The 12,191-nt window shown below is 43.9% G+C and overlaps 1 protein-coding gene across 2 annotated transcripts in view; it reads right to left on the bottom strand.

The window, feature by feature from the left end:
• The window catches only part of ARHGAP10 (Rho GTPase activating protein 10), a 227,108-nt gene that overhangs the window by 154,042 nt on the left and 60,875 nt on the right, over window positions 1-12,191 (bottom strand). For both annotated transcript variants that reach the window (XM_066573663.1, XM_066573664.1), the window contains exons 5-8: window positions 10,335-10,436; window positions 6,380-6,490; window positions 2,192-2,296; window positions 79-208 (exon numbers count right to left, since the gene is read on the bottom strand). In XM_066573663.1, coding sequence (XP_066429760.1) covers window positions 79-208; window positions 2,192-2,296; window positions 6,380-6,490; window positions 10,335-10,436 — 448 coding nt within the window. The remainder of the gene's footprint in view (window positions 1-78; window positions 209-2,191; window positions 2,297-6,379; window positions 6,491-10,334; window positions 10,437-12,191) is intronic.

Here is a 12,191-nt window from a genome sequence, read left to right on the forward strand (position 1 = left end):
CACCAGGAACTACTGGAATTTAAATATGGGGGGGATTATTGGTTAGATGGACTATACAACACAGACAGTAAGGCTTACGTTTCTCCTGCACATAGAGGTAGCCTTCCATTGTAAACGGGCTGGCGCGCTTGTGCTCCTGCGGGTTTTTCCGGATCTTTCTCATCAGCTCTTCAACCTCTGATCGGGTCCCTTCAAAACGATTTCGTGTCTGAAATATGTAAACCCAAAATATATTCGCTTAGCTTTCCGCAGAACTTTATAACCGACTCATGTGGACATAAGAACGACAGATTGATCTGGCAAAACCGTCAGGAGGAAATACAGACATGTAGCACTCTTTAGCAAATAGTTAATAGATGGCGATCTGTATATAAGATTAGCCAAGATAGTTATGTTAGAATAACTGATACATTATCCATAAATATCCACAGAGATTGAAAAGCCTTTACACTGTTGGAAAATTAGAGGATTCTGTACGGGTCAAGTACTTTTTCCAGAAGCTGCGTTCGGATTTCCATGATCCAGCGAGAATCTGAACGATTATTCCAAGGTTTTCTGCATGCAGAAACTGAATGACGCACGGGAAGTGAAAGACTTTTTGGGAAGTGAAAGACTTCAGTCGATGCAGCATCGACCGAATGACGTATCGTTCCACGTAAACAGCCTTTCACTTACTATGAATGGATGTGGGGGAGGGGGGGGGGAGGGGGGGCAGAACGATCCCCGACCCACCCCACCTCAATTCAGTCAGCGATGCTCTCTCCTATGTAAAAGCACAGGAACGATTATTGCTGGGACAACTTGTCAGGCATCTGTTGTCTGACAGATCATCATCCTGTGTAAAAGCACCTTAAGTGTCTTGAGGAAGCATGTGCAGATAATGCAAATATCACAGGTTTGCCTGATAGAAATAATAGCTTTGAAAAAAAAAAAGAGGCTAATTAAAAGGGGGAAAGAATTCGGAAGGTAATCTGCAAACAATTCAAAAGAAGACCTTCAATATTAGGATCAATAACGCTAAGGCCTCATGTCCATGGGCGTCTTGGATTCTGTATGCAGGAGCCTGGGGCAGAACCCAACCGTGCCCGTGGCAGAAGACAGTGCTTATCTGTCCAGGTCTTCACTGCAGATGCATGCAGAAGCGCTGGCCGGCGTGCTGCCGCACATGCGCAGTAGAGATTTTTTTTAAATCTCCTGCTTTCCCACAAAATCCACAGCCCATCCACAATTCAAGTGCGGACAGGCTGTGGACTGGACGACTTCCATTGACTTCAATAGAAGCCGTCCTTGCAGGAACCACAGAAAAATGGAGCATGCTGCGATTTGTCTTCCAAACCAAAAAGGTCCACAAAACAAATATGCATGCTTTAATTAAGCTGCGGACAACCATATCTCCCTATAGGCAGCTTGAATTGTAGACCATCCGCGCGGGTGCCCTACGTTGATTCCACAATTCAAATTTGCCCGTGGACATGGGACCTAACAAAAAAACTAAACAAAACATAAAAAGATATCTTCAACTATCAAAACTGAAGATAAAAACATACGTACAATGTAAACAGAACAGGGGACTGATATTTCTGTTCTTTCTTTGATTTGCCATGAAAATGTTGTTGGTTTAAACTGCAATTTAAACTGTTTGCACCATTGTAAGTCCTCCTGCAGGTGGCAGTATGTTGCCATGTACGGTGGATGCTTATTTTTTTCTTCACTTTGCACCTTATAGTTGATGCATGATACACTAGGAATGTACAGTGAATTTTAAAGAGTGGCTCAGTGACTTTACAGTTTAAAGAAAATAGGAAAAGGAGAGTTAAAAATCACCATAAATAGTGGAGGCCTAAACAAACATTTATACTTCTTAAACAGAATATATAGAAGTTTAGTACAGCAATTACTTTTGCTAGTAGTATATTATCACCCTTTAAACACATATTTCTAAGCTGACTGAGCAATGGGTGTAAATACAGAGAACTATGAAATTCACACCAAACTATGATACATGGGAATAGAGCTTACAATCTAAGAGAGAAGCACAACCCTGAAAATACTAGTTAGCATTGGTCATTTTTGGTTTCTTCACACCACAAATTTATGGTAAACAGAGATGGATATGTAATTATGACGACGAGCGTTCAAACTTCTGGAAAGTAGAGGCAAACAACTTAAACAAAAACACAATCCCACTCACATTCTGAATGTTAATTTGCAGCTCCAATTTGTAATGGTTAAAATCTTTAGCAAGTTCATATCCTTGGTGATAAAAGGTAAAAATTCCTTGGAAAAAAGACAGCATCTATGAAAAAATAAATTATTAGTAGAGGAACCGGAAATAGTCACAGAAAGCACAATTCCAGTTAAAGGGGTCGTCTCGAGGCAAAAGTGAATTTATTTTTTTTGCCCAGTCCCCCTTCTAAAGCAAACATTACTATGCACAAGTTTAAATTTAACGATGGTTTCTACTCACCGTTCTAGCGTTTCAGCAACTTATAAAACTTCTTCCAAAGATGGCCGCCGGTCCTTTCCCAGGGATGCACTGCGGTTTTCTCCCATGGTGCACCGCGGGTTTTCTCCCATAGTGCACCGTGGGCTCTGTGCGGTCCATTGCCGATTCCAGCCTCCTGATTGGCTGGAATCGGCACACGTGACGGGGCGGAGCTACGCAATGCCGTGTAGAAGAGGGCGGAGCCAGAACGCCGCTCGTGCCCGGACTGACCAGCAGGGAGAAGACCCTTCTGCGCAAGCGCGTCTAATCGGGCGATTAGACGCTGAAATTAGACGGAGCCATGGAGACGGGGACGCCAGCAACAGAATGGGTAAGTGAATAACTTCTGTATGGCTCATATTTAATGCACGATGTATATTACAAAGTGCATTAATATGGCCATACAGAAGTGTATAACCCCACTTGCTTTCGCGAGACAACCCCTTTAAGGTTCTAAAAGAAAACATCAGAAAATTATTAGTTATTAGGCCGGCTGTCCACGGGCGATGTGGTATCCCGCGGCGAAGCTCCGCCACGGGAGCCGCCGAGCAGGAGCCGCCGCCGAATCTTCGCCGGTCAGCAGTATCTAATAGATACTATGGAAGCATCGGCCGGTGTGATTCGCGGGCGGTTTACCGCCGGCGAAATCACTGCCGTGGATAGGGGGCTTTAGTCTTCGTGTGAGCCATTCTAAAAACCCATCAAAATGCTGTAGATGTAACCGGCCATGTGGGTGCTATGACAGGTCCCTCAGGGCGTTACCTGGGTCTCAGGGATGAGACGTTATGCAGTGAACGGGACATTTTCCAATCAAGATATAGCAACTGATATTTCACCCAACTGTACAAGAAACAACATGTAACAACTTGACAGACAGGAACGATGTAGTGTCTACATCTACAGATATTTAATAAACAAAACTAAGGCCCAAAGCCCACAAATTCCACAGCAATGTCCATCCATAGACATACTATGTTAGAAGATTCTTCCCTGCCTACGAGCGGAAATCAACTGCGACTTTCCGTTCGCGGGGGAGAATCGCTGCATGCTCTATTTGGCGGGGGGGGGGGGGGAACGCACGGACGGCTTCCATTGCAGTCAATGAAAGCAGTCATTCCCGCGACACTTCCTCAGTGAGCACTGCAGAAGTATTGCAGGAATCTGCGTTATAGTCCAGTGCCGGCGCATCATACCCTGAACTGTGCATGCGTGCCGGCCGAGACAATCGTAGCAAATCCGGACAAGTGACTATAGGTCTCTGGGGATCACCGGGTCCGATTCCGCTGCGGGATTTTGCATTTGGAATCCGACCCGGCTGTGAGCATGAGGCCTGAGTTCACACCAAGGTTTTGCTTTCCGTCTAGCTGTTCCATCATGGAAACAGAAAAATGGAAAGAAAAATTTCAATTTTTCAGCCCATAGAAATGCATTGAAACTAAAAATCTTCAGTTTCAATTAGTTTCTTAACTTTTCACTTCGCTTTTGTTCTAGTGCAGTAAACCAGAATGGCAGACTCCGCACTTTTGTTTCCAGTTTAAAAAAACAAAAACGTATTATTTTTGTTCCTCATTTTTACAGAGTGAATTTAGGATGTAGTTTGGTAACACTGGTGCCCAATATTTTCTTACTATATCTATTCAGTTACAGAGAGCTCAATCCCTTTTATAAAGGTCTATCTACCTACCACTGGGGAAAGAAGGGATTACTGAACATGATTTAAAGGGAATCTGTCACCATCTTTTCGCAGTCCTCACTGTAAGCACCAGGGGCGTAACTATAGAGGATGCAGGGGATGCGGTTGCACCCAGGCCCAGGAGCCTTAGGGGGCCCATAAGGCCTCTCTTCTCCATATAGGGAGCCCAGTACTATGAATAAAGCATTATAGTTGAGGGCCCTGTTACAGGTTTTGCATTGGGGCCCAGAAGCTTCAAGTTATGCCTCTGTGCAGCATGGTTTAGGTATGGGTACGGGTACAGATACAGGGGGGGCCCCAGCTCACCTTTTGCATCAGGGACCCTGAGCCTTTAGTTACGACCCTGGTGAGCACCATAAGATGGCCACAAGCAAACTGATTCTAGTGATATGTCTGCTTTATGCATCTGTGCAGTAGTTTGGAAGAAACCCGCATTCTGTTGGTAGCAGCAACACATGGGACTAGCCCTTGATATTTATGAGCTGCAGTCTAGCCACGCCCACCGCGCCCTCCAGCCCATGATTGGCAGCTCTCTCTCTATGCACAGTAATAGGCAAACAGCAGTCAATCCCCATCTGGAGGATGGGATGGGTGAAGCCAGCCTGCAGCTCATGAATATCCAGGACTACTTCAAGTTGCACATGCTGCTACTGCACAGATACACACAGCAGACCGATCACTGTGATTGTCACTATATTATGCTGCCCTCAGAAAGAGAGATACAAGATGGTGTAAGAGTCCCATCAATAAAGACTTAAGCTGCCTGTCCATGGCTGTGATGGAATATCGCTAGCAATAGTCGGGCATGGGGGAGCAGGGGGAGAACTGACAGGTCTCCAGGATGGGCCTGTCTAATAGATAGGCTTACGGCTGCAAATCGCAGCATGCCGGGATTTGAATCCCCCGAGCGTCGAATCGCTATAAGCCTCCGCTCGTGGACGTCGGACCGCACTTTCCATAGTTAAGTTTATGGAAAGCGTTCACTGCGTTGCCCTTGGACAGGAGGCCTAAGGCCACATACACATCTGTCTTTGGCTTTCAGTTTTCTCTTTTACGGAGTCCCTGCCGAAACCAATCCATCCTATGACTGCATCATACAGCACCAAATGGATTCCATTCACTACAATGGGGTCTGCCTGACCTTCGTTACGCCTTCTGGTATTTCCCCTGACTAAACAGCGCAGCATGCTGCACTATACCATCCAGGATTTCATGCAGAATTTTAGCTAGAGGCTCCAAATGGAGAAGATGCGAATATGGCCTTAAAGGGGTTCTCTATCCTCAAAGTATATTGCAGGAAGCTTAAAGTAGTTAGCTGATTAAGTGTCAGGAGTCCGGTTTAGAAGAGGCGAGAAATCGTACGCCTGAGCAAACGATGACACATTTTGTTGGGGCGTTCACTGTAAACACACAGATAAATTGTTTATTTATTTATTTTTTTAAAGGATCATTCAGTTCTCTGTACCAGCGAATGAGAACGACCGAACAATTGGGGTTAAAACCGAACGATAAGCGAATGAGCCAACGATGATTTTTACGCTTGCATGAAATGAATGATGAGCGAACAAATTATCATTCAACCGAACGATTATTGTTCAAATTCGAACGATCCAACAAGTTTTTTTGAACGATAGTCGACTTTTTACACAAAATGGTTAAGTGTTTTCTACAAGCTCAGAGCACAAAAGGGCCAGGGCAGAAACAGGGTCAACGGAGAGCAGAAGGACCAACCCGTCATATAATAAGTGGCAGAGATAGCTTTTGATACAAGGTAGAAAATTTAGTAGCAGTTTTAAGAACATTCCTAGTGGGGTTCTTAAAGGGAATTTTCAAAAAATCAAAAAAAGTGTAATAAAACATAATCCAGTTTTCTTCAATTCAGTCCCATGTTCCGGTGGTCGCCTGATAGTTTTTGTTAAATTCCTGAAAGCAGAGGTATGCTGTACTGGCCTCAGTAATGAATGGGCTCCAGCAGTCACAAGCCACTATAGCGCATCATTACTCGAAGGATCTAAAAGACTGGTGGGGAACCACTGGAACCTTGGTGCTGAAGCGCTGGGGGATTTAAGAAGGGAGTGCGGTGTTATTTTATTATCTATACTGCTATTTTTCTTTTCGGTAGGATTGATTTGCAGGCAGCAATAACTATGTACAGTATGACACAGACCATTCGCGCTCTGTATACCAATGTCCTCACTTACAGGTTCCACAAATTCAAATTTTTTCCGTTCCTGGATTTCCTGCAGTTTACATACATATTCTAGTGACAGCTCGTAAAAATGTTGCCGATTCTGCTCCACTTGGACATCTGCCTAAAGGAGGGAGAAAAAAAACAGCCGCTTAGAGATGCAGAATAACTGCGCTGTGCATTTCATGCCATTCCCTTTAAGGAATAGATTTGTGCAGCCTTTGTAAAGAAACTCAAGAGCTTTTGACTCCAATATAAACATTTACTATCACTAAGAAGTCATAACATTTATGAATTGTTACATTTATTATATATCAGTACAGACGTGTATTAAGGCACAAGACAGCCAGAAACCTCCCAACATAGTTATTGTACTACAAGAAAGTTTTTCAGTTCCTCGGAGTCGGCATCAGAGAATCCAGATCGTCTGAGACTCCGTTATAATACTGCAGTATAATGGGGATTTCACAAAACCAAAAAGTAGGAAATTATTCTAATTACACACAGTTATAGTAGCGTATTTTGAGCTGCCTTCTGAGGAATATCCCGATTTATAAGAAAATGATACATACTAGAGATGAGCGAACGTACTCGGTAAGGCCGATTTCGCAATCGAGCACCGCGATTTTCAAGTACTTCACTACTCGAGTGAAAAGTACTTGGGGGCGCTGTGGGGCGGGGGGTTGCAGAGGGGAGCGGGGGGTAGCAGCGCGGAACAGGGGGGAGCCCTCTCTCTCGCCCTCTCCCCCCCCGCTCCCCTCTGCAACCTCCCGCTCACCCACAGCGCCCCCGAGTACTTTTCACCCGAGTAGTGAAGTACTCGAAAATCGCGGTGCTCGATTGCGAAATCCCCCTTACCGAGTACGACCGCTCATCTCTAATACATACACTTTCTATTGTCTGATCATACAGAACATGGGGGAACTGTCTGGTTCTACTCTGCTAAGGTTGGGTACACATCTGCATCGTAGGTGTCTTGCTTAGGAGTGCTGTCTGGATTTTTTCTGTTTTTATGTAGTAATCCTCCCGAGAAATCGTATTAACCCTATATATATCATAAAGCTCAACTTCCCTACGCCAAAAACTTTTATATAGTTGATGAACAATTCCTAAAAACTTTCCTAAAAAATGATGTAGCTGTATGTGAAGTTACTTTAACTTATACCAATGAGAAGTGAATTCTGTAGGTTTCTGCTTCCCATTTCAGTATTAGGGAGTATTTGTGGAAACAATTTCCAGCGCTATGAATTCCTAATACTGAGAGAGATAAGTGAAATAGTGGATTCTCTTTTTTCTCTAGTGTGATGACCTTGTTGGAGAGGCCAGAAACACATCCTTTGCTCATTTTCTCATACATTCCTCCTTAGCAGTCCCTTTGGAAAATGTAGAGTTGTTTGAAAATAACCCCTCTAGGGAATGAAAGACGGCCAAGAAAAACAGTGTGTTTGCAGTATCTCAACTAACAAGATAATCATCTTTCAATGACAGAAGGACATGTGGACAGCAGAGCGTATCCATATTATGTTACCCATGAATATAGGAAGTGTTGTACACATAACTAGCTTTCCCTATCCATTGTCACGTACATACACTGGTGGCTGGCGCTCACATGATTTAGACATTTTTCAGTATTATGCATTATCAGGTATTCAGTCTCCCTGCTGACTCTATCCTCATTTTGCTCTCCATATTCACATCCTTTGGCTTGAGGGACAGTTAGGAGGGAAAGCCTCATGGGATCTGGGAGCTTTATGTACATGATGGATGGATGATATGTCACCCTCTATGGAGCCTCATGGGATCTGGGAGCTTTATGTACATGATGGATGGATAATATGTCGCCCTCTGTGGAGGAGGTTTTTTGGTTAACCAAGATATGTTACAAAAGGTCATTACTGGGTCAGATGAGATGGCAGAGGGTGAGTTCTGCCCAGTGATGGACTGGTTGGCAGCAGCAGATGATTGGCTGAAGAAAAATGGCAGGAAATGCCTGCGGTAGTCAGGTAGACTCTGGTGGCCTGGCAGAGGCTGGTGATTGGTCCAGAGGAACAAGCTGAGAGGAGCAGCAGTGAGATATGGAGGTGCAGAGATGTGGGCCATCATCATCTGGAAAGGAAGCAGCATCCCGCCCTCCCTCCCTTAGGTTTGTCGCTGTGTAGTTAATGGGGGATTGTCGCCCGCATTAGGCGGGTGGGCAGGTAAACTTGGGGAGAGTTTGGTGGTGGTAAACTCATGTCTGTAAGACAGAGTCTACATGAACTGTTCTGGTTATTGATTGGTTAATAAACTTGGGTCTGTAAAACAGAGTTTACAGGAAGTATTATGGTTATTATGGATTACATTTCTCCCCAATGTTGGTAACCCAGTTAATAAACACCGCGGCCTTCTTTATCCAATACTGGTGTCTGTGTCGGTTATTTATAAGAGTTTGGTAAGGTTTTAATAAAGCGTAAGATCCCATGTATGTAAATACTTGGATGAGAATAGAGTAATTAACCAGAGCCAGCATGGCTTGTATTAAACTAGTCACGCCAGACTAATCTAATTTCCTTCTATAACAGAATCAAGGACTGGACCTACATAAAAGATGATATAGTCACCTTGCCTACTCTACCGACACTTGGTCTACATTGTCTTCACTTCCAGGTGCAGAACGAGGATAAACCAACAAGACGTCACGTGCTCACACAGCTAATCATTGGCTGAAGTTAGCAGGTCACATGGCTTTTAATGTCACTGACATCCTCACTGGCTCCCTGCACCAAGAAGTGAAGACCAATGAGGGCCAAGTAAACTGCGTGTATCTTGTTTAAATGACAACTATGTTTAGAGATCATATACATTATACATTACACAATGTTTCATGGTCAGAAGTTTTACATTTTCAAAGTACTCCTACCAGCTATCTGTGGGCACAAGCAGCACTACAAGTAGGCACGTCCAGTGGTGAAGACCTCTGTAAATCAGAGCGGGACTACATATTTTTATAGATGCCGTTTTCACGATGTGCGCAACATTGACTCGGAATATGTACATAGGCACAGCCCTTAAACACTGTCAAATATAAGTGACAATCATCCAAACTTATTAATAATGGATTCTGCAATTGGATCTTAGCTGCGACTTTGTAAAGTGCAGTTTCATCCAAAATCAGAAGCAAAGTGCATAATAAATGTGGGCCAATGGGAGACAACTATTGCATGCTGATGTGAGTCCTGTGAGTACTGTATAGTGTGTATACTGCAAGATAGATTTCAAAATTGTCATATTAGTGAATTAAAAAAGAAGAAGTGACACATGCAGGATATTCAGCCCTTCTCTCGGTATGCTGATCTAGATATAGCAAAATGTTACCTTGAAATCGATGTTTTGGTGCTGATAGAGGAGCTGAAAATTAAAATGGGTGATTTTTTTCAAATAGTCACCAACTCCTGCGATTAAGTGTTGTCTCCCTCTGAAGTCGACACATGGCACGAAAATCTGAGTCTTTTCAGAGACCCGTGCTCACGCTCTCCAATAGACTTGTACAAGTCTAGTCAGATTTTCATGCTATACGCCAACTTCAAAAGGGGACACCGCTGGATTGTTGGAGTGGATGAGTATAAGCAATACATTACCGAGTTCCCCATTACGAATCCCAACACCCTAAATTTACGGTGCTGTGCGGACATGCCAGGATCTCTTTAGGACTTCAGCTTTTGGCCAAGCAGTCAGTGGAGTTTGGGTCTCCACTAGATACATTTTTTTTTTGTACTTTTGTCTTTCTGTATTTCCCCTGTCTATGTAAGCGCTGCGGAATATGTTGGCGCTATACAAATAAAGATTATTATTATTATTATTATACATGTTATGTACTTGCTTGTTGCCCTTCTTGTCCAGATATACAAAACGGGGTCACTGCAGCACATAAAATACAATAACTAAAAACATGAAACGGAGTCCGAACCTTCCCTGACCACACAAGTTACCTCTTGTAATTGCGGCTCTTTCTTCTTCGCTGACATGTTAAGGTGTTTATCTAGATTGCTGTAATTCTTGTCAGTTTCTTTATCAAACTTCTTCTTTTCTTCCTGTGTAAAAGGAAAACGTACTTCATTACTATTCTTCAAACACACAAGAAAACCAAGTAATTTTCGAATATTCAAAATTTCAATCCAAAATCTAGAACAGCGCCCAATCTAAATCCGGTGTACGCTTTTCACCATGTGATCTACTGATAGACAGGAGATCGGTATATGTGGAGACCTATTGTACGCATGGTCTGCTATAATCTAAGCACTACTTTGGAAACAATTAAAAAGGGTCATCAGTAGAGATGAGCGAGCATACTCGCCAAGGACAATCACTCGAGCGAGTATTGTCCTTAGCAAGTACCTGCCCGCTCGGAAGAAAAGATTCGGGTGCCGGCGCGGGTGAGCGGTGAGTTGCGGGAGTGAGCAGGGGGGGGGGGGGGGGGGGAGGGAGAGAGAGATCTCCCCTCCATCCCCCCCCCCCCCCCCCGCCGGCACCCGAATCTTTTCTTCCGAGCGGGCAGGTACTCGCTAAGGACAATGCTCTCTCTCGTAATTGCCCTTAGCGAGTATGCTCGCTCATCTCTAGTCATCAGGGTACAGTCCCACCTGGTGCAGCTTTAAAAAAAAACAAAAAAAAAAACTGTTAATTGACCACATTATCAGTCAATTGCTGGTAATACCACAGTTTTAGCCACAAAACCGTGCAAACACCAACAATCATCTGACACGGTCGCTACGTGGGACCACAATCTGAGTTCATAGAAGTCAGTTTTGACCAGGCAGTTGAAACCACGCATAATTTTACCATAGATTGTGCTGAACTTTCACTGCAGATTTCATTGCTGCTAAATTGAAATGGGTGAAATCCGCAATAAAAATCCGTAACAAAGTCCGTGGCACAATCCACAGGTGAAATCCTCAGCTGTTTCTTCTCATGCGCATTGGCCCAAAAGCTGGTTTCTGTAAATATCATGCTGTGGAACTGCCCTAAAACACTGGATCAAAATTAGCAATGCAACTATGTTGATGATTTTGGTGCAGACGGAGCTGCAGATTTCATCGTGAGGCATAAGCAAAGGAAATGCTGCAGAGTTTCTGTCCGGATTTAAGCACAGAAAGTCCACCGTGGATTACAGTAGCAGTCATTTAAGTGAAAATTTAACAAATCTCATTAACAAGCAGCGTGAAAATTTCTACGTGAAAATTGATATGCTGCGGATTTAGAAATCTGCATAACGGGTCAATTTCTGTCACGGATTTGTTGTGGATTTTTCCCACTGAATTCAATGGAAAAGTCAAAATTCTCAACAAAACCCATTTGTGGATTATCCGCAGATATGTAGCAAAAAAGCGTAGGTTTCAAAAGTACGTTTTGTTTTCCTTTATTTACATAATGCACAGGAAAATTCACATGATTTGGTGCAGAAAAATTCCATAGAAGTCAATGGCCTCATGTCCACGGCCAGGTCAGATTCTGACTGCGAAATCTCACCTGATGCCTCGGCAAAGACCCCCAGAGACCCATACTCACCTGTCTGGATCTGCCGTGAGTGTCTTGGCCAGCGAGCGGCGTGCATGCACAGTCCGGGGCAAGACGGGGTGTTGATGTTGGGCTATAACGTGGACTCTGGCGATACTTATGCAATGCTCACTGCGAAAGTGCCACGGGACGAACGGCTTCCATTCACTGCAATGGAAGCCGTCCATGCAATTTGCCGCACCAAACAGAGCATGCTGCGATTCTCCCCCGCGAGCGGTTGATTTCCGCTCGTGGGCAGGGAAGAATCTTTTAATATAGCATGTCTATGGATG

This window comes from Eleutherodactylus coqui, chromosome 7, assembly GCF_035609145.1.
Source record: "Eleutherodactylus coqui strain aEleCoq1 chromosome 7, aEleCoq1.hap1, whole genome shotgun sequence".
Lineage (NCBI taxonomy): Eukaryota > Metazoa > Chordata > Amphibia > Anura > Eleutherodactylidae > Eleutherodactylus > Eleutherodactylus coqui.